This window comes from Narcine bancroftii, chromosome 7 (genome assembly GCF_036971445.1).
Source record: "Narcine bancroftii isolate sNarBan1 chromosome 7, sNarBan1.hap1, whole genome shotgun sequence".
Taxonomy (NCBI): domain Eukaryota; kingdom Metazoa; phylum Chordata; class Chondrichthyes; order Torpediniformes; family Narcinidae; genus Narcine; species Narcine bancroftii.
In genome coordinates this window covers 210,816,646-210,842,341 of record NC_091475.1, presented here as the reverse complement: position 1 = coordinate 210,842,341, position 25,696 = coordinate 210,816,646, and the positions used below count along the sequence as shown (strand labels likewise).

At 45.8% G+C, this 25,696-nt stretch overlaps 1 protein-coding gene across 2 annotated transcripts in view; it reads left to right on the top strand.

Annotated features, from left to right (window-relative positions):
- LOC138739664 (autophagy-related protein 16-like) overlaps window positions 1-25,696 on the top strand; it is an 87,607-nt gene that overhangs the window by 33,912 nt on the left and 27,999 nt on the right. For both annotated transcript variants that reach the window (XM_069892177.1, XM_069892178.1), the window contains exons 6-8: window positions 7,853-7,936; window positions 8,457-8,519; window positions 19,827-19,920. In XM_069892177.1, the coding sequence (XP_069748278.1) occupies window positions 7,853-7,936; window positions 8,457-8,519; window positions 19,827-19,920 (241 nt within the window). The remainder of the gene's footprint in view (window positions 1-7,852; window positions 7,937-8,456; window positions 8,520-19,826; window positions 19,921-25,696) is intronic.

The window sequence follows — 25,696 nt, the reverse complement described above, 5'->3', positions numbered from 1 at the left end:
TGGGGGTCCTTGAGGATAGAGGCTGCTTTTTTAAAACACAGCCTCATGTAGATGTCCTCGACGGAGTGCCTGTGATGTCACAGGCCGAATTAATAACCCTCTGGAGTTTATCATGTGTTTATGGAGAAATCTTTTTAAACGACTAGTGAACATGATTCCACCATGTCACTGCTTAGCCCACCTGTTCTACTATATCTATACACATGACTGTGTAGCCAGGCACAATTCCAATGCTATGACCACAGTTATCGGCAGTCAGCAATGTGGAAGCATACAGGAGGGAGATGGATCGGCTAGATTAGTGGTGCCACAACAACAGCCTTGCACTCAGCGTTAGCAAAACTAAGGAACAGATTGTGGATTTCAGGAAAGGGAAAACCAGGAGACAACGAACCAGTCCTCTCGAGGGGTCAGCAGGGCGAAGATTTATGGAGGGGGTAAAAAGTCCACGTCAGCTGCAGGCTCATTTGTGGCTGACAAGTCCGATGCGGGACAGGCAGACACGATTGCAGCGGTTGCAAGGGAAAATTGGTTGGTTGGGGTTGGGTGTTGGGTTTTTCCTCCTTTGCCTTTTGTCAGTGAGGTGGGCTCTGCAGTCTTCTTCAAAGGAGGTTGCTGCCTGCCAAACTGTGAGGCGCCAAGATGCACGGTTTGAGGCGTTATCAGCCCACTGGCGGTGGTCAATGTGGCAGGCACCAAGAGATTTCTTTAGGCAGTCCTTGTACCTTTTCTTTGGTGCACCTCTGTCACGGTGGCCAGTGGAGAGCTCGCCATATAACACGATCTTGGGAAGGCGATGGTCCTCCATTCTGGAGACGTGACCCATCCAGCGCAGCTGGATCTTCAGCAGCGTGGACTCGATGCTGTCGACCTCTGCCATCTCGAGTACTTCGACGTTAGGGGTGTAAGCGCTCCAATGGATGTTGAGGATGGAGCGGAGACAACGCTGGTGGAAGCGTTCTAGGAGCCGTAGGTGGTGCCGGTAGAGGACCCATGATTCGGAGCCGAACAGGAGTGTGGGTATGACAACGGCTCTGTATACGCTTATCTTTGTGAGGTTTTTCAGTTGGTTGTTTTTCCAGACTCTTTTGTGTAGTCTTCCAAAGGCGCTATTTGCCTTGGCGAGTCTGTTGTCTATCTCATTGTTGATCCTTGCATCTGATGAAATGGTGCAGCCGAGATAGGTAAACTGGTTGACCGTTTTGAGTTTTGTGTGCCCGATGGAGATGTGGGGGGGCTGGTAGTCATGGTGGGGAGCTGGCTGATGGAGGACCTCAGTTTTCTTCAGGCTGACTTCCAGGCCAAACATTTTGGCAGTTTCCGCAAAGCAGGACGTCAAGCGCTGAAGAGCTGGCTCTGAATGGGCAACTAAAGCGGCATCGTCTGCAAAGAGTAGTTCATGGACAAGTTTCTCTTGTGTCTTGGCGTGAGCTTGCAGGCGCCTCAGATTGAAGAGACTGCCATCCGTGCGGTACCGGATGTAAACAGTGTCTTCATTGTTGGGGTCTTTTATGGCTTGGTTCAGCATCATGCTGAAGAAGATTGAAAAGAGGGTTGGTGCGAGAACACAGCCTTGCTTCACGCCATTGTTAATGGAGAAGGGTTCAGAGAGCTCATTGCTGTATCTGACCCGACCTTGTTGGTTTTCGTGCAGTTGGATAATCATGTTGAGGAACTTTGGGGGACATCCGATGCGCTCTAGTATTTGCCAAAGCCCTTTCCTGCTCACGGTGTCGAAGGCTTTGGTGAGGTCAACAGAGGTGATGTAGAGTCCTTTGTTTTGTTCTCTGCATTTTTCTTGGAGCTGTCTGAGGGCAAAGACCATGTCAGTAGTTCCTCTGTTTGCGCGAAAGCCGCACTGTGATTCTGGGAGAATATTCTCGGCGACACTAGGTATTATTCTATTTAGTAGAATCCTAGCAAAGATTTTGCCTGCAATGGAGAGCAACGTGATTCCCCTGTAGTTTGAGCATTCTGATTTCTCGCCTTTGTTTTTGTACAGGGTGATGATGGTGGCATCACGAAGATCCTGAGGCAGTTTACCTTGGTCTCAACAAAGCTTGAAAAACTCATGCAGTTTGGCATGCAGAGTTTTGCCGCCAGCCTTCCAGACTTCTGGGGGGATTCCATCCATACCTGCTGCTTTGCCACTTTTCAGTTGTTCGATTGCCTTATATGTCTCATCCAGGGTGGGAACCTCATCCAGCTCTAGCCTTAGGGGCTGTTGAGGGATCATACGTTAAAGCATGATAAATAACCTCAAGATGGCGGCGCGGGTGCAGCCTCCAGTGGCTACTCTGGACAACGGTTGCTGCAGGAACTTGCCAGCTGGTGCCGTGCACAACTTCTAATTTGATGGATTTGGGCTTTGGATCCCAGTGAGTCGTGCTCTGCAAGTGGGTGTCCTGGGTAAACTTGTACCTCTCATTTTGTTCGTTTTAGATTGGTCACAGTGTTTGAGCTACCGAAAGAAAATAGACACACACACCAAGAGCAGTTCAGTTTATACAAATGTTTATTACAAGTTCAAAAGCTGATTTCAAACTACAATATGCTAGCCCTTCCCAACTATACTTATCAACGTCTGGACTGGTCCCAACTGCCGAAGCGAGCCAACGACTGCACACTTGTAGTAGGTTGTCGGGGTGCCGGTAGCAGCTTCTCCACCTCCCTCGACCGGGAGGTTAGCTGGACTCTAGAAGTTCTTCTTGCTGAGGGATTTTGCCACCTCTCGGAGAGTCTCAAACTTCAGCAGTGGGACCATGGTTTGTATTACCCAAAAGTTGTTTACTTCATAGCTTATCTCTTTGAACAAATGATTTAATTATCTTCAAGGTCTCCTGACAGTCTGCGACCAACAAAAGAAAACTGCATCTCTGGGCCTCATGGTGGAATTTAGATGTGTGTCTACTAATTCATATGCATCCTGGACCTCATGGTGTAAATTAGATTATGTCTTCCTATTCAACTGCATCCCTTCTTGCATAAGCTGGTCTAAATCCTCCATTACAGTGGAAAACCCTAAACAGGAGCCATTCCGAGTGAATGCTGCGGAGCTGCCGAAAACCCGCCTGCTGAAGGACGGAGCTTCGGGCACAGCCAAGAGGAGGAGATCGAGCCGCTTTGTGTCGTTGTGGCCTTGTGGCTTTTCAGACTCTTCGGGTCAACGTCAGGGATGCCCAGTGCCAGAGGACAAGAGGAGAGAGTGGAGCAGCAGAGTCTGAGGTAGCGACTGGATCTGCCGAGCTGTGGCAGGTTTGGAGGATGCGTTACCCTGGGCCTCGTCGTGAGAAGATGTGTTGTCCTGTTCCTCGTCGTGGCGAGTTCAGAGTTCCTGTTTCCCCTAACGCTGGTGGACCTTGTCCTGAAGAGATCGGTGATCTGACCTGTGATGGCTGCACGATTAGCAGCCTGCGGCAGCCCCTTGGTATCTAGGAATGTCCACCTGAACTGGCGGACACTTTTAACATGGAGTTTGTAACCAGTCTTCACTCGTGCCTTTGTCTAATCTCTGATTTTTGTTTTTGAAAATTGGATTTAAATGTTTTCTACATGTAATCATTATGCAAAGTATAATCAAATATTTGGCAACAAATCCATTAGGTGATGATATAAACCCCAACCCCCCTCCCCCCCCTTAAACAAGCCCCAAGGGAAAAAAGAAAATAAATAGAAGCAGCATTAGAGAAAAGGATGAAGGAAAGAAACCCGGTTGCTGGAGGGTCTCCCTCTCCATACGGTTCAAGTCATTTATAGATCCAAGGAGGTTAACGAGGTTTGATCTTAAGGAAAGGATCTATCCCTCAATTTGTAAATATGGCCGCAAAATTTTCAAAATTAAAATTCTCCAAACCGGGTGCTACCTCAACGGTTAAGTGAGGTGCCGTGCCACAATTCTTAATTGATGAACGTTGGATGGTAGAGCGCTGTGGAGATGTGGGAACCGCGAGGTTAGGTACAGACCTTCGGAAGAAAGCGGCGAGGCCGCGCAGCCTCATCTGCTGGGGTTGGAGCGGGCTTCTGTGGTGGGGGTAAGAGGGAGCAGGCCTCTGTGGGGCTGGGGGGCGGGGGTGGTGCGAGGCCTCCAGGCTTTGATGGCACTTGCTGCCGGTGGCCGAGATGGAGGGGCTGCGGCAGTTTTTGCGGACGGTGTGTCAGAGTGGGCTGTGTCGCGTGCACCTGGCTGGGAGGTCGGTGTGTTCTGTGGTGGAGGCATTGGGGAGCCCAGAGCGGCCGTGCTGAGGTCCCGGGAGGTTCTGGAGGCGTTGGGGAGCCTGGAGCGGCTGTGCTGAGGTTCCGGGAGGTTCTGGAGGCTGCGCAGAGCAGGGTCCTGTGGCGGATGGTGGGGCTGGTGAGGAGGTCATTGTGTCTCTCTATTGCTTCCATGCTGAAGCTTGCTGGGCTCATGTAGATGTGTGAACTGTTCTTCACTTCAAGCGAGTAGACTTTTTAAAATCAAAGTCTATGAAAATGTAATGTCCCCGCTGTGACTACTGTCTAGATTTTCATTTTTTACTGTGTAGTTCTGTTCCAGTCTCGTAGATCTTTCCCTTTTTGCTTTGTCTGGTGTAGGAACCGCGTACATAGTCTTGTGTAGATGGCGTAATGAATTAGAGGAATGTTATCTCGTTTTTTTTAACTGTTTTACTACGTCTGACTGCAAGTTTCCAACATTGAACCTCTTTCTGGGGGCTCCACTGTTCTTGAACTTTGGCTTGAAGTGAAGGTTGAGCTTCCAGTGAACAAGCCGGTGGTCAGTGTGGCATTCCGCGCTGGGCATGACCCTGGTGTGGAGGAGATCTCGTTTGTCTCTTCCTCGCACCAGAACATAGTCTGGATCGGGGATGCATCCAGGTGGTCTTCAGGCTGTCTCTCTGCTGGAAAAGGGTGTTAGTAATGACAAGCCGCTGTTCTGCGCAGAGTTCCAACAGGAGGCGCCCGTTGTCATTGCACTTGCCGACACCATGCTTGCCTGGCCAGGTTTCTGAGTCTTTGCCGATGCGAGCGTTGAAGTCGCCAAGGAAAAAAAAACTGTTTTACAGTCTGGTCCTAAATGACAATAAAGGTATCGTATACTTATTTCTGAGATTGTATGAAATATTTTCCGAAGGAATGCAGCTATGCATTTCTCTGTCCCACTGCTTCATGCCTAGATGAGAGTCCGATTTCCATGTTACCGCTGCACATTTTCTTGCCAAGGCAATCTTTACAAATTCCCTCCGATATCCAGATTATTTCAGTGTTGGTTAATACCTCATAAAAATAACATTGGGTTTTGTGGAAATTTAGTTCCTCTAACCCGTTCCAAATAAATTGCCAAGTTTGACAAAAAAGATTTCACTTTGGGGCAGGACCGAGTAGAAGTGTAGAAATAGTGCCCATCTCCTGTCCACATCTAAAGCACTCATCTGATTAATCCCTGATTAATTAATTGTATGTAGAACTGTTTTTTGAAAAATATTTTTTATTTACCATTTGCATCAAACACAAACAGAATTTTCTTCATCTTGAACAATACATTACAATAGAAGCAATACAAAATGATACATAATTTTGTTTTTTATCACCCACCCCCCAAAAGCAAAAAAGGATGAATTTTTTAAGAGATTACATAAACCAACACATTTATAACATATCTAAATATGTAAATCATGTTTTAAATCAATTCTAAATGTTACATTTCTATATATCTAATATTACTTCTAATTAATCCTATATCTATTAAGAATCTCACATCTTTTCCATCATCCAATTTAAATTCTATGTAAAATCAATTCTCTGAAGTAAAATAAAGCATCAGTGTAATCGATATCACTCCACTCATAAACATATATTGAATAATAATGCAACTCCATCTATGACGTTAAGGAATATAACCCCCCACCCCCCGTCAAACAAAATGTGACTCATTGGCACAAACAAGCCCTTAAACAGCGGCCGACGGACTTCAGCACCTTTCACCTCCCAAATATTACATCAGAACAAAGTCTCTAATTTACTAGCCCATTGTCCCATTCCAAATAATTCTTTCTCATTTAGTCAGCCTATTAAAGACAAAGTTTCCAATCTAATTTAATTACATTTGTGGTCTGAGAGTTCAATGTATTTTTCAATTTCAATTAGACCTCATATTTTAAATCCATTCTAATGTTAAATTTCAATATATCTAACAATAATCCTAATTAATCATATATCCATTAAAGATCTCACATCTCTCCAACATCCGATTTGAACTTAATATTGAGTCAATTCTCTTCTTCTTCTTTCTTTGGCTTGGCTTCGCGGACGAAGATTTATGGAGGGGTATGTCCATGTCTGCTGCAGGCTCGTTGGTGACTGACAAGTCCGATGCGGGACAGGCAGACACGGTTGCAGCGGTTGCAAGGGAAAATTGGTTGGTTGGGTGTTGGGTTATTCCTCCTTTGTCTTTTGTCAATGAGGTGGGCTCTGCAGTCTTCTTCAAAGGAGGTTGCTGCCCGCCGAACTGTGAGGCGCCAAGATGCACGGTTGGAGGCGAGATCAGCCCACTGGGGTGGTCAATGTGGCAGGCACTAAGAGATTTCTTTAAGCAGTTCTTGTACCTCTTCTTTGGTGCACCTCTGTCTCGGTGGCCAGTGGAGAGCTCGCCATATAACACGATCTTGGGAAGGCGGTGGTCCTCCATTCTGGAGACGTGACCCACCCAGCGCAGTTTGATCTTCAGCAGCATGGATTCTCTAAAATAAAATATCAATTCGACCCCATTCATCGATATATTATCACAAACAAAAAAATTGTGAATTTTTTTTAAGTGATGACATAAACGAACATATTTATAACATTTCTAAATACATAAATCTTATGTTTTAAATTAATTCTAAATGTTAAATTTCAATACAGGTACACAATCCTTTATCTGGAACCCTTGGGGGACAGTGTGTTCCGAATTTTGGATTTTTCCGGATTTTGGAAAGCCAGATCTAAGCCCAACCGAATTGTGCTGCCATATCTACCCCCTTCCAGTTGCGCTGCCGTCTCCCGCCTGAGTCGTGCGCTCGAATCGCACTGCCGTCTCCCCCCACATTGCCCGTCCAATTCGCGCTGCCGTCTCCCCCCCCACCCCCCCGGCCGCCCGAGTCGTGCTGCCGTCTCTCCATCCCCCCAACCTTACTGGTTTTTGGAGTTTTCCGTACTTTAGACGTCCGCATAAAGGATCGTGTACTTGTATATCTAATATTACTCTTAGAACGGTTTTTTGTTAAGCAGCTTTTGTCAAATCACCATGGTCTAGGGAACATTGTGTCATTTTAATTCCACGGCACCTGGTGTTAAAGCGACAATAGAGGCTGACTGACTGACTGAATTAAATTTAGACATACAGCACAATACCAGACTCTTCTGCCCCACAAATCCATGCCACCCAATTACAGCCGATTGACCTACAACCTCTGGTATGTTTTTGAACGGAGTGAGAAAACCGGATCTCCCCTGCCCCCAGAGGAAACCCATGCACACACGGGGAGAAGGTATAGACTTCTTGCGGACAGGGTGGGATTCCAACCCCGGTCACTGTTGCTGTTACAGCGTTACGCTATAACCCGTAGTCCTAGTCTAACCGTGGTCCCATTCTGGAGGGATATGGATCATGTGCAGGCTACAGGGCTTGCATTTAATTTGGGCACCATGTTTGCTGTGGGCCAAAGAGCCTGTTCCTGAGCTGTTTCTGGTTCGTTGAGGAATCCTGTACCTTCCAGGGAAAGCAACACTTGTGTAAACTCTGTCATTTAACCCTTTTTAGTCCTGAAAGTTCAATGTACCCTGCACAGCCCTGCCTCTTGAAGACATGGACTCTGAAAATGCCATGTGTTTTCAGGGAGACGATGGCACGGAGACCTGCCAACCCACCAGACGGAGCTGGGCAAGAGGAGGGCAGGAGCTTCAAGTCCTCCTGGATCAGGTAACCATGAGATCTGTCGGCGTGGCTGCAGTTCACTCTGATGGGAGGAGGTGGGTGTCCGGGTCGTGATGTGCCTTTCAATGTGTCTGCTGCCTTTCCTGGATGAGCGGGAGGTGGAGATGAAGTCCAGTGATGGGGGGGTGGGAGGGAGAGAGGAGGGAGGGAGGGAGGTTTACATCGGAAACGGAAGCAGGAGTCGGCCATCGCGCCTCCTCTGCCATTCAATGAGGTCGTGGCTGATCTGACTGTGAACTCAGCTACGCCTACCCATTCTCCGTCAACCTGGGCATCACACCATTACAGCGCCAGTGACTCTCGTTTGAATCCGCCAACGTCTGTAAGGAATTTGTACATTCTCCCTGTGTCCGCGTGGGTTTCTTCCGGCTGCTCCAGTTTCCTCCCACCCTCCAAAATGTACAGGGTTAGTAGGTGTATTTGGGGGAGTGGGCTCATGGGACGGTAAGGCCTGTTACCATGCTATATTCCAGCAACCGGCCTAATTTTTTCTCCCTTCTGTTAGGTCATCTTCCTTTAGTCTTGTGGACCAGTCCAGGCTCAAGCAGTCCTTCAGAAATTTCTTCAGGTAAGTGCTGTCTTGCCTGTGCTTGATTTGGGGCAGCTGGGCAGAGCTTGTTAAGATCCCCTTCACTGAGAGAGAACCACCCACGGGGTAAAGGAGTTGCTGTGGAGACCGGAGGGACCCCCTCTGTAACAGTAAGGCCGACAATAGCTGGTCGAGATGTCGTCTCCTCTGGTGGCACGGGGGGCGCAGTTAGCAGAGCTGCTTCCCCTCCCACCCCCGCTCCTGTGACCCGTGTTCCTCCGACGCAGCCTGTGTGGAGTTTGCATGTTCTCTCTCTGGCTGTGAGGTGTTCCAGTTTCCTCCCACATCTTAATTGGCCCCTGTAAATTTCCCCTGGGGCTAGAATCTGGGTAGAGTGGATGGAAATGAACATAGAGGACGGCACGGTTCGCGCAACACTGTTGCAGTGCCAAGTGACTGGGGCTCGAATCCCGCGCTGTCTTTAAGGAGTTTCAACATTCTCCCCGTGTCTGCGTGGGTTTTCCCCGTGGACTCTGGTTTTCTCCCACTGTTCAATATGTACCTGGGTTGGAGGTCGATTTGGTGGAATTGGGCAGCATGGGCTCGTGGGCCGAAAGGGCCTGTTACTGTGATGTATGTCTGAATTTAAAAAGGAACATTCTACCACGGTACAGGCCCTCAAGGTTGTGCTGAGCTGTGTAAACTCACTCCACAACAATTTAATTTTTCCCTCCCTCACAATCGTAGCCGTCTATTTTTCCTGCATTCATGTGTCTAAGACTCTTAATTGTCCCTATTGTACCAGCCTCCACCACCACCCACTGGCAAGGCATTCCAGGCACCCACTGATGGGGAAAAAAAACAAAATAAACTCTCCACTAAACTGTCCTCCCCTCACCTTGTACAGGTGTCCCCTGGTATTTGCTACTCTCACCCTGGGATAAAGGTGCTGGCCGTCCACCTTATCTAAGCCCCTCATAACTAGTAGACCCAGTAAGTCTCCTCTCGTCCTTCGTCACTCCAAAGAGAAAAACCACAACTCTGTCAACCTTGCAGTACAAGACACGTTCTCTAATCCAGGCAACATCCTGATCATTCTCCTCTTCCCCCTCTCCAAAACTTCTATATCCTTCCTGTAATGAAGTGACCAGAACTAAACACAATACTTCAAATATGAGGAGAATAAAATGGGATTTAATGGGTTGAGAGAAAATCCTAAGAACTTCTATAGGTATATTAAGAGCAAAAGGATTAAAATAGATAAATATTTGTTGAATATAAACTTACAGACATTAAGTTTGGAAAAGCAGACAGAACTGAGTAGAGGTAAAGCAGGCAATAAGCTCATTACAAAGAAACAAGTCACCGGGAGAAGATGGGTTTCCACGAGTTTTATAAAGAATGTAATGAGGAACTGATTCCTATTTTTATGGAAATGTTAGAACCTATACTTTACCAGATTCATTTTCAACAGCAATAATTATAATGATAGTGAAAAGGGATAGAGATTCTGTAAAACCTTCTTATAGTCCAATTTCATGATTGAATGCAGACTATAAAATTGCCAAAATAGAATTACTAAATTATTGCTTAAATTAATAAATATGGACCAGACTGGATTTGTTTTTGGTAGACAATGTAGCTAGATTAATTAGTATTATAAATGCAGCACAACAGAGGAAAGATTTGAGTGTAGCATTGGCTTTAGATGCCAAAAAAGCTTATGAAAGATTAGAATGGGATTTTTTTTTGTTTCAAGTTCTGGATACATTTGGGTTTGGCCAATCTTTTATAAATTGGATTAGGGCACTATATACTAATCCTAAAGCAAAAGTGGTGACAAATGTTCAATCCTTAGGCAAGATCTAGTTCACAAGATTGTCCCTTATCACCAGCTTTATTTTAGCTGTAGAGCCTTTTGCTGAGAAAATTAGGAATGATGTGGAAATAAAGCGGGTTAAGGTTGGTCAAGAGGAGTATAAAATAAGGTTATTTGCAGATGATGTTTTGATTTATTTGACTTAACCAGGGACCTTGTTACGTAAATTGCATTTACGGAATGCAGGAATAGGATAAGATCTCAGGTTATAAGATTAATTGGGATAAAAGTGAAGTTAAACCTCTTACTCAAGGTGATTAACCTCTTTGTTGAAGGGATAGTGAATTTAAATGGCCAAAAGAAGTGGATAGATAATAATTTACAACAGTGGTTCTTAACCGTTGTCTTTCCACTCACATCCAACTTTAAGTAATCTCTATGCCATTGGTGCTCTATGATTAGAAAGGTATTGCTTAAGGTGGGATGTGAGTGGGAAGGGAAGGTTGAGAATCGCTGCTCTAAACCCAATTGTTACTGAAATATTTGGCTTGAGAAAAATGCTCATTGGCCCATTTCTTCTGGAGTTCTGAAACCGTACACATAACGAGCCAATGAGGAACAATTCAAACGTGGTTTTCAAACTTTTTCTTTCCACCCACATCTTAAGCAATCCCTTACTAATCACAGAGCACCGATGGCTTAGGGAATACTTTAGGTGGTATGTGAGTGAAAAGAAAAAGGTTGAGAACCACTGAATTTCTTAAAGCTTCATTGGTAGTGACCAGGAAATGTATTTGCTGTTACCTGGAAATCTGATTCCCTTCTGGACACAGCCCGATACAATGCAGAAATGCATAGGTATGTTCCCTTGGAGAAAATTACCTACAATTTAAGGATTAAATACATGTTTTTGCAGGCACGGGAACCATATTTGCATAACGCAGGGTTGAATACTCAATCTAGTTTTGAACCCTCTATCCATTTTTTTCTCCCATATTTGAGATCTAGGCAAGAAAAATAAAAGCAGGATTTTTTGAACTGGATTTCAGATCCCAACAGTTCCCTTTTCTTTGTTCCATTTCTTTATTATTTTTCCTTCCTGTTCTTCCTTTGTAATTGCTATTTCTATTTTCTTTGAGAGTGGTTTTTGTTTTGAGTGGGGGGGGGAGAGGGATGGGGTCTTTCCTTTTTTTCAAAATTTGGACAACCTGCATCGATGATTCTTTTTCATCTATTTTGAATATTTGTAATGGTTAATTCTTGATTCCCATTTGACCATAAAACTAAAATATATGGAATAGAATTCACTTAAAAATCAACCAAAATAGAAAAAAATAGAGTGGTGGCTTTGGATTGCACAGAGGGTCGGTTTGCACGCTGGACTCTCTCCAGTGCTTATATGTATGTGACTGTAGAGACAAGGAACAGACTGGATGGGCAAAGTGGCCTGCTTCTGTTCCTTTACCTTGTGAAGATGAATGCAGGACTTCGGAGGCTGGAAGAACATTTTTTACATATTTATTCCTAACCTTTGCATGTACGGGCTCCAAATCTGCACAAAAAGTGAATCTTTATTTCGTAAATTAAGTACATTTTCTCTGAAGGAATACAGCTTTGTATCTCCAAATGCCATCTTTCCTGGCCTAAATTCACATCCGATTTCCAGGTCACTGCAATGCACTTCTTCACCACCGCTCGAGCAACTTTAACAAATTTAACTTGATAAAATTATCAAGTTTAGAAGTCGGTGGTTCGCAACCCTTTTTTGCCCTAGGCCCCACTTTAATTTTTCAACCCACCATTAGCAGAAAAAATGTTATATATTCGAAAGAAGTTTCAATTAAATCATTTAGTTTCAATTAATTCATTTACTGTAAGTGTATTTCAATGCAATTAAGGTCGGGAATGCACTGGAACATGCATTTCATGTTCAACTACTACCTCAAAAGGAGGAAAAACCCAACACCCAACCCCAACCAACCAATTTTCCCTTGCAACCGCTGCAATCGTGTCTGCCTGTCCCGCATCGGACTGGTCAGCCACAAACGAGCCTGCAGCTGACGTGGACTTTTTTACCCCCTCCATAAATCTTCGTCCGCGAAGCCAAGCCAAAGAAAAGAAGAGACTACCTCAAAATGTCAACCATCTCAAACACGCTTTCATCAACTGACATCACTTCAGTGGGAACCTCACCCTGACGCTCGCTGCAGATTTTTTGGATTCATGGGACTAATTTTGTTAGTTTCAACCTTGAACCTCCACGTTTTGTAATTTCCAGTCGGTTTCTCTTAGTTTGTAGCAAATCCCTAACAGCACTGAAGCCACTAAATAAGACGATGGAAAATGTATCAGTGGTTCCCCTGCTAAAGTAGTAGAGTTTGGGTATTTCTTGTCGATCTCGTTAAATGGCCACGACATGGTTCCTTTCACTTTGAACAGAGTTTTCACAGATTCATTATGTTGCAACTCAGATCACTCCTGTTGGTATTGCACTGGAACTTCAGATAAGTCCACCAGCAATGGCTGAGTTAACCAAGAGGGAAAATCCAAGTCACGTACTTGGACACCATCATTTTAGGTTTTGTGTCCACAATATTTCCGAGGAGAAACAATTCTGGACTTTGTGATAATTGCTTCCCAATTATCTGGTTTAATAAAATTCTTAAATTTTCCCAAAAGTGATTTTACCTTAGAGCACGACCAGATAGAATGTACCTGTTTCTTCCCCACATCTAAGACATATGTCAGGTACATTAGAATTTAATTTATGCATACTATATATTTTATATAGTGGGACTGGAGGCCGGTAATGAGTGGCGTGCCTCAGGGATCTGTATTGGGTCCCTTACCGTTTGTCATTTACATTAATGATTAATATTGGATTAGTAAGTATGATACTAAAATAGGTGGAATTGTGGATAATGAAGGTGGTTTTCAAAGATTGCAGAGGGATTTGGACGGCTTAGAGGAGTGGGCTGAAAGATGGCAGATGGAGTTTAATACTGAGAAGTGTAAAGTCCTTCATTTTGGAGGGAATAATCAAAACAGGACATAGATAGTAAATGGGAGGGCATTGAGGAATGCAGTGGAGCAGAAAGATCTAGGAATAACGGTTCATCGTTCCCTGAAGGTAGAGTCTCATGTGGCTAGGGTGATGAAGAAGGCTTTTAGTATCCTGGCCTTCATAAATCAAAGCATAGAATACAGGAGTTGGGAGGTGATGTTGAGACGGTTCAAGGCATTGGTGAGGCCAAATTTAGAATAGTGTGTGCAGTTCTGATCACTGAATTATAGGAAGGATATCAACAAGGTAGAGAGGGTGCAGAGAAGATTTACAAAAATGTTACCTGGGTTTCAGCATCCAGATTACAAAGAAAGATTGAGCAGATTAGATCTTTATTCCTTGGAGCATAGAAGGTTGGCGGGGGGGGGGGGGGGGATTTGATAGAGGTTTTTATGAGGGAGATAGATAGAGTTGATGTGGATTGGCTTTTTCCCTTGAGGGTAGTTGAGATTGGAATGAGGGGTCATGAGTTTAGAGTTAAGGGGAAAAAGTTTAGAAGTAACACGAGGGGGAACTTCTTCACTCAGAGAGTGGTGGCTATGTTGATTATCTTCTGGGAGAAGTAGTGGCGGCAGGGTCCATTTTGATACTGAAGGAAAAACTGGATAGGTATATGGATGAGAAGGGAATGGAGGGTTATGGGCAGAGTGCAGGTAGGTGGGGCTAGAGGAGAAGACTTGGCTCAGTACGGACTAGAGGGGCCGAGATGGCCTGTTTTCGTGCTGGAATTGTTATGTGGTTGTTTGGTAATCAACGTATCTTTAAGCTTGTTTAAGCATTGTTTATATAAATTTATAATTGCACGGTTAAAAATTTTAAATAAAATTTTCAAAAAGTAAAGAACAAGTAAAGGGATGAAATTGGTCTCTTGAAGATCAGAGTGGTCGGCTATAATTGGAGCCTAAAGAGATGGGGGAAATCTTAAATCGTGTTTTTGTATCAATATTTACTCAGGAAACTGGCACAAAGTCTAGGGAAGTGAGGCAAACAAGCAGCTAGGTCATGGAAGCTATACAGATTAAAGAGGAGGTGGTGCTTGCAGTGAAATCAGATAAGGCTGGATAAATCCCCAGGGTCTGACAAGTTATTTCCTCGGACCTTGTGTAGAAATTCCAGAGGTTCTGGCAGATATATTTAACATGTCTTGAGCCATGGGCGTGGCACCGGAGGATTGGAGAGTAGCCCTGTTGTCCCTTTGTTTAAAAAAAGCTCTAAGAATTATCCTGGAAATTGTAGGCTGGGGAGCCTGATGTCAGTCTTGGGTAAGCGACTGGAAGGTGTTCCAAGAGATCAGATCTACAAGTATTTGGATGGACAGGAATTGATTAGAGTTAGTCAACACGATAGGTCATACTTAACTAATCCTGTGGAGTTTTTTTGAGGATGTTACCAGGAAAGCTGATGAAGGAAAGGCTGTGGATATTGTCTACATGAACTTCAGTAAGGCCGTTGACAAGGTCCCACATGGGAGGTTAGGAAAATTCAGACGCTTGGTGTTCAGGGTGAAGAAGTGAACTGGATTGGTCATTGGCTGGATGGGAGAGTGGTAGAGAATGATTGCCTCTGGAGGCCTGTGACTGGTGATGTTGGGATCAGTGCTGAGTCCATTGTTGTTTGTTGTGTACATCAATGATCTAGATGATAATGTGGAAAATTCGATCAGCAAGTTTGCAGATGGCACAACCATTTTAAGTAATCCCTTACTAACCACAGAGCACCTACAGCATCTGGACAGAAGAGAAGGTCTTTAAAGCATGCAGAGGGATCTGGACCAGCTGGAAAAATGGGCTGCAAAATGGCAAATGGAATTTAATGCAGACAAGTGTGAGGTGTTGCATTTTGGAAGGACAAACCAAGAAAGGACGAACACAGTGAACGGTTGGGCACTGAGGAGTGTGGTAGAACAGAGGGATTTGGGAATACGCATACATAATTCCCTGAAAGTGGTGTCACAGGTGGATAAGGTTGTAAAGACAGCTTTTGATACATTGGCCTTCATCAATCGAAGTATTGATTACAAGAGTTGGGATGTTATGGCAAAGTTGTATAAGATGTTGGTGAGGCCAAATTTGGAGTATTGTGTGCATTTTTGGTCAATAAGATAGAAAGAGTGCAGAGAAGATTTACTAGGATGTTGCCCGGACTTCAGGAACTGAGGTACAGGGAAAGGTTAAATAGGTTAGGACTTTATTCCCTGGAGTGTAGAAGAAGGAGAGGAGATTTGATAGAGGTATTTAAAATTATGAGGGGGGTGGACAGAGTAAATGTAGATAGGCTTTTCCCACTGAGGGTGGGTGAGATACAAACCAGAGGACATGGATTAAGGATGAAAGGGGAAAGATTTAGGGGGAACATGAGGGGGAACATCTTCACACAGAGAGAGGTAGGGAGTGTGGAACGAGGTGCCAGCTGAAGTGGTGAATGCGGGCTCAATTTTAATATTTAAGAAGAATTTAGACAGGCTCGTGGATGGGAGGGGTATGGAGGGCTATGGAGTTGGTCAGTGGGACTAGGCCAAAAAAATGGTTCAGCACAGACTAGAAGGGCCGAAGGGGCTAGTGTCACATTCCGACAAACGTGTAGGATTTGAAGAGCAATAGTACAGTGACACTGTGAAAGGTGTCTGATAACGGCAGGAAAGAAACTGTCCTTGAATCTGGAGGTGTGTGCATCTTCTGCCCCGATAGGAGGGGTGAAAAGAACTGATCCCCACCAAGGGTGGGTGGTTAGTGTAGCAGTTGGTGCAGCGCCGGGCCAGCGACTGGAGTTGAATCTGGCGCTGTCTGCAAGGGGTTTGTACGTTCTCCCCGTGTCTGCTTGCCTTTTCCTCTGTGGGCTCCGGTTTCCTCCTGCCATTTGAAATGTACCGAGGGTTGTAGGTCAATTGGGTGCAAATGGGATAGCATGGGCACGTGAGCTGGAGTGGCCTGTTACGATGCTGTACGCCTAAATAAATATCCATAGACCACTGCAGCCCAGGCCCTTCGGCCACTCAAATTCATGCTGAACTGTAATTCTGCCTTGCCCCAATGTACATAATTAGAACTATAAAAACCATTGAACATAACAGGCCCTTCGGCCCTTCTAGTCTGTGCTGAACTATTATTCTGCCTTGTCCCACTGACCTGCTCCCAGTCCATATCCCTCCATACTCCTCCCATCCAGGTACCTGTCCAAGTTCCTCTTAAATGTTAAAATTGAGCCCACGTTCACCACCTCAGCTGGCAGCTCGTTTCACACTCCCACCACTCTCTGTGTGAAGATCCCCCTAAACATTTCTCCTTTCACCCTTAATCCATGTCCTCTGGTTTGTATCTCACCTCCCCTCAGTAGAAAAAGCCGATCTACATTTACTCTGTCTGTCCCCCTCATAATTTTAAATATCAAATCTCCCTTCATTCTTCTAAGCTCCAGGGAATAAAGTCCCAACCTGAAGTCCCAGCAACATCCTAGTAAATCTTCTCTGCCCTCTTTCTCTCTTATTGATTTATTTCCTGTAGTTCGGTGACCAAAACTGCACACAATCCTCCAAATTTGGCCTCACCCAGTGTCTTCCTGAACTGTTGCTGTTCCTGGTTGAACCAAAAGAGGGGGTTAAAACACAAATGTCTGCAGTCCCTGTGATATTTGTGACCACACAGAAATGCTGGAGGAACTCGGCCGGTCTCGCAACATCTGTGAGAGGCAAAGATGTGCTTCTGTCATTTCATGCCTGAGCCCTCTTCAACGAAGAGGGGGCTATCTCTCCACAACTGCCACAGGTTAGAGCATAGAGCATTACAGCACAGTTCAGGCCCTTCAGCCCACGATGTTGTGCCGACCCACTGCAAATCAATCTGACCCTCCCCTGCCTCACATCCGTAACCCTCTATTGTACTCGCGTCCATGTGCCTAAGAATCTTAAATGTCCCTAATACATAGAAAATAGGTGCAGGAGTAGGCCATTTGGCCCTTCAAGCCTACACCGCCATTCAATATGATCATGGCTGATCAGTACCTGGTTCCTGCATTCTCCCCATACCCCCTGATCCCCTTGGTCACAAGGGCCAAATCTAACCTACTCTTAAATATTGACAAGGAACTGGCCTAAACTACTTCCTGTGGCAAAGAATTCCACAGATCCACCACCCTCTGAGAGAAGAAATTTTTCCTCATCTCAGTCCTAAAAAACTTCCCCTTTATCCTTAAACTATGGCCCCTGGTTCTGGTTTTTTCCAGCATTAGAAACCACCTTCCTGCGTCTAGTCTATCTAAACCCTTAAGAATTTTATATGTTTCTACAAGATCCCCCCCTCAATATTCTAAATTCAAGAGAATACAAGCCTAGTCTATCCAATCTTTCTTCATATGCGATTCCCTCCATCCCCGGTATCAGCCTAGTGAACCTTCTCTGCACCCCCTACATGCCAAGGATACCCTTCCTCAGATAAGGCGACCAAAACTGCACGCAGTACTCCAGGTGTGGTCTCACCAAGGCCCTGTACAGCTGCAGCAGGATCTCCCTACTCCTGGACTCAAATCCTCTTGCTATGAACACCAACATACCATTTGCCCTGCCGCACCTGCATGCCCACTTTCAACAACTGATGCACAGCAACACCCAAGTCTCGCTGCATCTCCCCTTTTCCTAAACCGATACCATTTAAATAATAATCCTCTTTCCTGTTCTCACCTCCAAAGTGGATAACCTCGCGTTTATCCACATTAAACTGCATCTGCCACTTCCTGACCCACTTGCCTAACTTGTCCAATCACTCTGCACCCTCCTAGCGTCCTCAACACAGCCAACACCGTAACCCAACTTCATGTCGTCTGCAAATTTTGAGATATTGCTATCTATTCCCACATCTAAGTCGTGAATATATATTGTAAACAACTGTGGCCCAGCACTGAGTCCTGCGGTACCCCACTAGTCACTGGCTGCCATTCTGAAAAGAACCCAGTTGTACCTACTCTTTGCTTCCTGTCCATCAACCAATTCTCTATCCTATACAATGCTTTTCAAGTTTATATGCTAGTCATCTGTGTGGAACCTTATCAAACGTCTTATTAAAGTCCAGATATACCACATCCATTGGTTCCCCCCTTATCCACTCTACTGATTACAACCTCAAAAAACTATTAGATTCGTCAGACATGATTTTCCCCTCACAAAACCATGCTGACTCTGTCCGATGATACCACTCCTCTCCAAATGTGCTGTGATTGTACCAGCCCCCGTCGCATTCTCAGCACCCACCACTCTCTGTGTTTAAAAATAAAACTTGCCTCTGACATCTCCCCTCCACTCACTTTACAACTTGCTGTTGCCCCGTGTACCAAAGGCTGGAGCGCAGGCAGGCAACACAGGACACTGGCCCGTACCCAGAAATCGGATGGCGGTATTGGCTTGAATGCGGCCAGAAGATGGAGTGATGGAGCAGTGAGGGTTTAGGAATTCCGGGCTGCAGTCCCTCAGGCACTCCACACTTATCCTTTATTGAGCTTCCACTTGGAGTTCAGGTACAGACATAAGAAGAGAGAGTGGTGGAGAGGTCCTCTGGCATTTTTCTCTTTGTTGGTTGAGACAATGAGTGTGGGAGTTTGGACATTGCTGTTAACATTGGTTAGACAACACTCCGTGTCGTGAGAGGTTCTGGTTCCCACAACTCTGGTGAAGGTTGGAGACTCTGGATAGGTTGGTACTTTTCTCCCTGGAGCGAAGGAGGCTGAGGGAAAGAGATGCAGGAGTATCAAGACAGTGTTGATGAGAAGGAAAGGGGTAACCAAGGGCTGAGATCTTCGTCAGGAATCTGAGAAAACAATCTGAATGAAACGATTGGGGGGGGTGAGGGCGGGCGGAGGAGGGAGGAAGGGGCACGTTAACAGGTAAGAGGTGGATACAGTTGGGAGGGTAGAAGCTGAGAAGTGATGGGAGAGAGGTGGCATTGTTGGCGCAACGCCTTTACAGCGCCAGCATTTGGGACCGGTGTTCAAATCTCACGCTTTCTACCTTCTCCCCACATCTGGGTGGGGTTTCCCCTGAATGAGAGGGAAGAGGTTCAAGGTGAGAGGAGAAAGGTTTAAGGGAGACCTAAGGGGCACGTTCTTCGAGGGTAGTGGGTGTGTGGAATGAGCTACCAGAGGAAGTGGGAACCCACAGTTTCCTCCAGAGGATTGCGTTTCAGCTAAATGACAGGATCTGCAGTGGGACAATTCCAGAGAGACAAACTGGGGACAGGCACCAGCGATCTATCGAACTGGCCTGATTGTGGGCAGATGAGGGAGAATTGTTTAGCGCAGATGTTCATGATTACTGGTAAATGGCAGAGCAAACTCAATGGGCCGATTGGCCTACTTCTGCTTTTCTATCTTGTGACTGGCACCATCCACCCTGGGCAGACAGATGTGGGAAGTCCAGCCTCAACTGAGTAGACAGACAGGGGACCCATTGTTACTTGTATCTTTTCTCCTCCACCTCCAGAATGCGCTCCAGTGCCTCCTGCAGTGAGATCAACGTCAGCTCGTCCGTGTTCTGCTCCATGTCCAGGCTGCCGGCAACCGTCCGGCACTGCATGGTGAGTGGAGGGGCAGGGAGTGGGGGCAGGGGCAGTAATCGGGAAGGGTAGGTGGTGATTGTGGGGGGGGGGTGGGGATCACGCTGTGGTCCAGACTGCCGGGAGAAAGGTAAATAACGTAAAGGGTAGAAATGGGGTTTGAATGGAAAGGAGGTTTTGTGTGTGGGGTGTGGGAGTAGTCAGGCAGACTTCTTATTCAGAAGAAATCTGCAGCTTGTTAGTAAAACTCTGCTGTCTCCCAACTAGATCGTTCAGCCCATTAGCTGGCACTTTGCCAGGGTGGTTTTACTCCACTGTGGAACCACTGTCTTTCATCTAATTTGCTCAATATTTTAAGTTCAACATTGGTGACTCTGCAGCCGGTTCATCCCCGATTAGCTCGGTGGACGGTTTTTGATGGTGTCTCAAAGCTTCTACCCACCTTCGAGGAGTTTGGGAGGCTTTGGCAGATTGCCAGGGAGTTAGTTCGCGAAGCATCCGAGGAGTTCTGTTCATCGCTCTGCTATCTCACCGTCCGGTTAAAGGACTCACGTTTTGGACTCTTGTTTCGACGTGGGGAGCACAGGATGGTGGGCTCTGTGGAGGACTGAGCGAGTACGACTTCAGTCAACGTGAGATCTGCCCTCTCCTGTTGTGGACGACTGTTTTATACAGCTGCTTAGTTTTACGTAAATATGCCAGACCTGTCTTCCTAAAGACCTGGGCCCAACAGTGGAGGGGGTCGCACGCTGGGCCCTGCAGGAGGTCATGCGCCAGGCCCTGCAGATGTGGTCTCGCACTGGGCCCCTACGGGGGGTGAGGGGGGGGATTGCGGCTTCATCGATCTCTGTGGCCAAGAATTCTTTTTTTAAATATTTCGATTTTCAATCATTAAACAAAGAGAACAGATCATTGACTGTTACAGAGCATATTAATATATTCCAGCAATCTCCCCGTTCCATTACCATCTCCTCCCACCCCGGAGAGAGAAAGAGAGGTAGCAGTAACGAGAGAAAGGAGAGGCTGAGGGTAGCATTGGTGCTTCCGGTATGTATCCACAGAAGCTGTGGATCCACCCACTTGTGTAGCTACTTTAACCTGATCCATCTGTCGGGAAATCTGTCTTTTGTCAGGGGACGGCTACAGTCGTGCTCCCGTGTATGTCAAATATGGCTGCCAGATTTTAACAAAGATGCAGTATCAGCTTCTAAGACTATACGTAATTTTTTTTCCATGGGAATACAGCGATGCGTCTCAGTAATCCACTTGCTGATATGAAGAGGGGAGTCAGACTGCCAGGTCACCGCTGTGCATTTTTTTTGCCATGGCCAAATTGAATTTGGAACTTGGTGAATTTGTAGCTTAGAACATAAGGTTCCCCAGCAGATACAACGCTGGGCCCGGGGGGAAGGTTATCTTCATTATTCTGGTTAGTATGTTGGCCAAATCCTGCCAAAATGGGGCTACCTTTGCACGGGACCAGGTTGCATGAACAAATGTTCCCTGCTCCACTCCACTCCTGAAGCACGTTTCTGGCACCTCTGGTTTTACCTTGTGGATTTTATTTTTGAGGAGTGAGGTCGTTATGTTGAACCACTCTGTATCGAGAGCTGATCACTGTTGTGTGACAGATTATATTGTGTTTGTATTGTATATAGATATGATTTCGGGCGATAAATTGGGGCAGGTTTTTTAGTGTAGGTCACAAACAAGCACTTAAAAACAGATCTTATTTAAAATACTGGAGCTCTGCTAATGCTAGACATGTCGACTCCAGAGCCTTTGCAAAAGCTTTGGAGAGTGCTCAAGAGACTTCACTAATGGATTGTTGTTTACAAAAAGGCAACATATGAAATAGCTTGTTGGAGGCGTATTCTGTCTGGAGTGGAACTTGCTGGTTTAAGAGGGTCATGTGGTTTTTGCAAGCAGAAGAATCAAACAGGCTCTCTCTCGGAGAGAGAGAGAGAGAGATCAGTTCTACAGCATTACAATCAGCAACTGGGACTGGAACAGGACAAGCTGGCAAGCTTGTGGAAAATCCCATTTGGAAGATGGGTTGTGAGTGCTTAGTTCAGCCTGGTCAAAGCCCTTGTGGTTCACGCAAGAGGAGAGGACTGGCTGTCTAATGTATCACTTAGAATAAGGGAAACAAAAAGGAACTCTGTGGTGAAAGAAAGAGGTGATCATCTGGAAAACCCTGATGGGGCAAGTTTCTTCGGCAAGACACTGAAGAGGCTGGTTACAAGGAATCAGTTGTGGGTGTCCAGCGAACAACAAATCTCTCTAAAAACCGACAAGAACCTTCCTGAGCAGTAACCATTTACCTTTCAAGCACCGAAGCCTGATGAACTTTATACATGCTAAGTTCTGTGCACAGTATAAGAATTCCCTGCATCCAGTGATCTTGGAGGAATGAGAAGTGAGATTGGACTGTGAATCAAAGAACTTTTCTAAACTTACACACACTTTACACACACGTGCACTTAGAATTAGAAGGAGGTTAAGTTAGGTTAAGTAAGTCAATATAGATAAATTAAAGTGTGATTCTATTTTCATGTTTAAAGATAATTAAAAGCAACTTTTGTTTAAGTAACCATTTGTCTTGGTGAATATCTATTGCTGCTGGGTTTTGGGGTCCTCTGGGCTCGTAACAACTGTCAATCTTGATTCCTAGTTATTTTGTAGCTCCTGCCTGCCAGCTGAAGTTGCTGTTCCTTTGCTATTCTTCGTGGTCAAATTTATTCAGTGTCATGCCCTTGATTTTTTCTGTTTGGCTTTGTAGCCTGATATTGTACCATAGTCCTCCAGTGTGGTGAGCAACTTTGGCTAAGACCCGACCGGGTACAGCAGCACATCATCTGCCATTAGGTTTATCTTGTGCTCACACTGACCCACTTTGAATCCCTTTATCAGTGGATCTTTCCTGCTCCCCTCTGCCAATCGTTCAATTGCTAGGACAAACAGCCCTGGAGATAGAGGACAGCCCTGCCTGCTGGACATACTGAGGGGGAATGTTGGTGATGTTTGTTCACTCAGACTGACTTTTGCCCATGGTTTGTCATACAGTGATTTTATCCAGTTAACAAACGTTTGTCCCATTCCAATTTTTTCCAGAACTTTAAAGAGGAAAGACCATTCTAGCCAATCAAAGGCCTTTTCTGCATCTAATGAGACTATTATACTTGGATTATGCTTTGCCTATGCCAAATGTATAATGTTAAATATTCTGTTTAAGTTGTTGGCAGAGCGCGCCTCTTCCTGACGAAGCCCACTTGGTCAGGATCTATCAATTTGGGAAGGTATTGACCAAGCCTATTGGCCAATGCCTTGGCTATTATTTTGTATCTGTATTTAATAGGTCTATATGAGGATGGCTTCAATAGATCGCTGTTCTTTTTACATACCACCACAATGGTGGGTGTTGAAAATGATTCCCGGAGAGTCCATGTCACTGCTGCCTGTTTCTTCCATCTTCTCCCTCGTCCGGTCTGTGCTGCAGCGTCACGTGGCCTCTTCCGCCTCAAGCTCCCATTATTTTCCCCATTTACACATTTTTAAAGAAAAAAAAAACAAGGAAAAGTACATAACCTCATTCCCTCCGATCATCGCAAAACTTTGTCAAAACCCCGGCTACTTTGTCCAACAATATCCTCAATCGCCTTGGTTGTTTTCGTGACTCAATAATTGTAGGACTCTAATTTTGAGAGGAATATTGTACAAGAGTAGAGAGGTGTTGACGAGACTCTATGGGGCATTGGTGAGACCCCATTTGGAGAAACGTGTACAGTTTTGGGCCCCCTATCTTAGAAAGGATGTGATGTTATTGGAGAGGAAATTTACGAGGATGATTCCGGGAATGCAGGGGCTGGCGTATGGGGAGTGTTTGGCAGCTCTTGGGTTGTATTCGTTGGAGTTTAGGAGAATGAGGGGGATCTCATAGAGACATTTTGAATATTGAAAGGTTTTGATAGTGAATGTGGATAGGATGTTTCCCTTGATGGGTAAATCGAAGATAAGGGGTCAAAGTCTTAAAATTAGAAGTTATCCAATTAGAACAGAGAGAAGGAAGAACTTTAGTCAGAGGGTCGTGGATTTGTGGAACTCGCTGCCGCACAAAGCAGTGGAGGCCGGATTGCTGGGAGAATTTAAACAGGAAATGGATAAGTATCTCATTAGTCAGGGTATCAAGGGATTTGGGGAAAGGCTGGAAATTGGAACTTTTGTAGATTAGCTTAGTGTAGATTTACGGAACAGACTCGATGGGTCTAGTGACCTGTTTCTGCTCCTTTAACTTGTGATCTTGTAACCCCCCCCCCAACTTCCCTTTGTCTCATAGTTTCTCAGATATTCCATCCATGGCTCCTTCAGGGGGTTTGATTCGGCCTGTGTTCTTGCAGGTCTACACACTTTCTGGTAGATCCTGGGCGCATAACATATCATCCTATAGTTCCTTGAAATATTTCCTCTCCCCTCCCGGTCGTACAGCATCGCATACTCTACTTTTTTTGTGTCTCAGTATTCTCTTGACCTGGTCAAATTGAGCGCAGGGCTCAGGTCAGGGAAGAACATCAATCTTTTTCCCCGCCCCACCTCATGGAATTCCACCAGTCCTTCCATCTCCCTTGATCGGTGGTCCTGGCTACTAACAAACCGGATCAGAACCGGCCTAGGTCGTTGATTTGGAGCGGGACGGAGGCCGAATGTCTGGTGGGCCCTTTCTATGGCTCTGAATCGCTCCCTTCCCAACACTTTGGGGATCCAGTGTTCAATGAACTCCACCAAGTCCTTCCCTTCCTCCCCCTCTTTCAGGCCCAATAGTCTAATGTTATTGGTGCTGATGGTAATTTTCCAGATAATTCAACTTACCTATTAGCTGTTTTTTTTCAACAACCCACACGTTGGCTGTATTTTCTTGTTTTTCCTGGACGTCCTCCATCTTGTCTTCCAAGGTCCCGACTCGATTTGTCAGGGTCCCAATTGAGCAGGCCCTCTGAGACCTCTTAGTCTGGTGTCCAGTCGTTGCCCCAGACCTCCAATCTGGGTCACTAGCAACTGCACCACTGCCAGAACGTCTTGGTCGGGTGAGCCTGATGTCGCAGACTCCATCCTCACGCCTTCCGTGCTAGGCCCCGCAGGAGCCTGCAGGCCAAGGGAGTTTTCACTCATGTTTCTGCTGCTTCTAGCCGGTCCTGATCTTCTGTCACCTGCTTCTTGCTCTTCCTGCCCCATCTTGCTTCAGCGTTGGGTAAGTTTATTTATAGATGCTGTTTTCCTTCTTTTAGAGGCTTTTAGGCAGGAGCTCTCTGGTCACCTCAGCCTTGCGTGACTCCCTATGGCCAGGAATTCCTTCACATCACTGGAAGACAAGAGTCCGGTCATAATACTTGTCCCCAAGTGACACGGTTGGAAAATGCACAAAGGCAATGGTGGGGAGTGATGGTACCTGGCCATTACAGCGAGGGAGGGGGTGGGGGGGATCCATGATTTGCCTATGAAACGTGATGGCAATGAGTTGATTCACGGACACACCAGCCGTTTGTCAGTTTAGTGGCTTGGATGAGACAGTGTTTCCCGGAGATAGGGAATGCATTGGGGTGCAGTCCCTGCTCGTGGGCTTGAAGGACCTTCTCCTTAGCCCCATATTTGAGCACCCGGTTCCAGAGGAGGGAGGGTCGGTCGAGGGTTGTCCTCGTTGGTCTGGCACTAGACTTGGCCGAGGTGGCCATCCACGAATCCGAGCAATTGAGGGTTCAGCACAGGCCAACTGCCCATCCCCGTGTCTCCCTGGAGAAGGAGC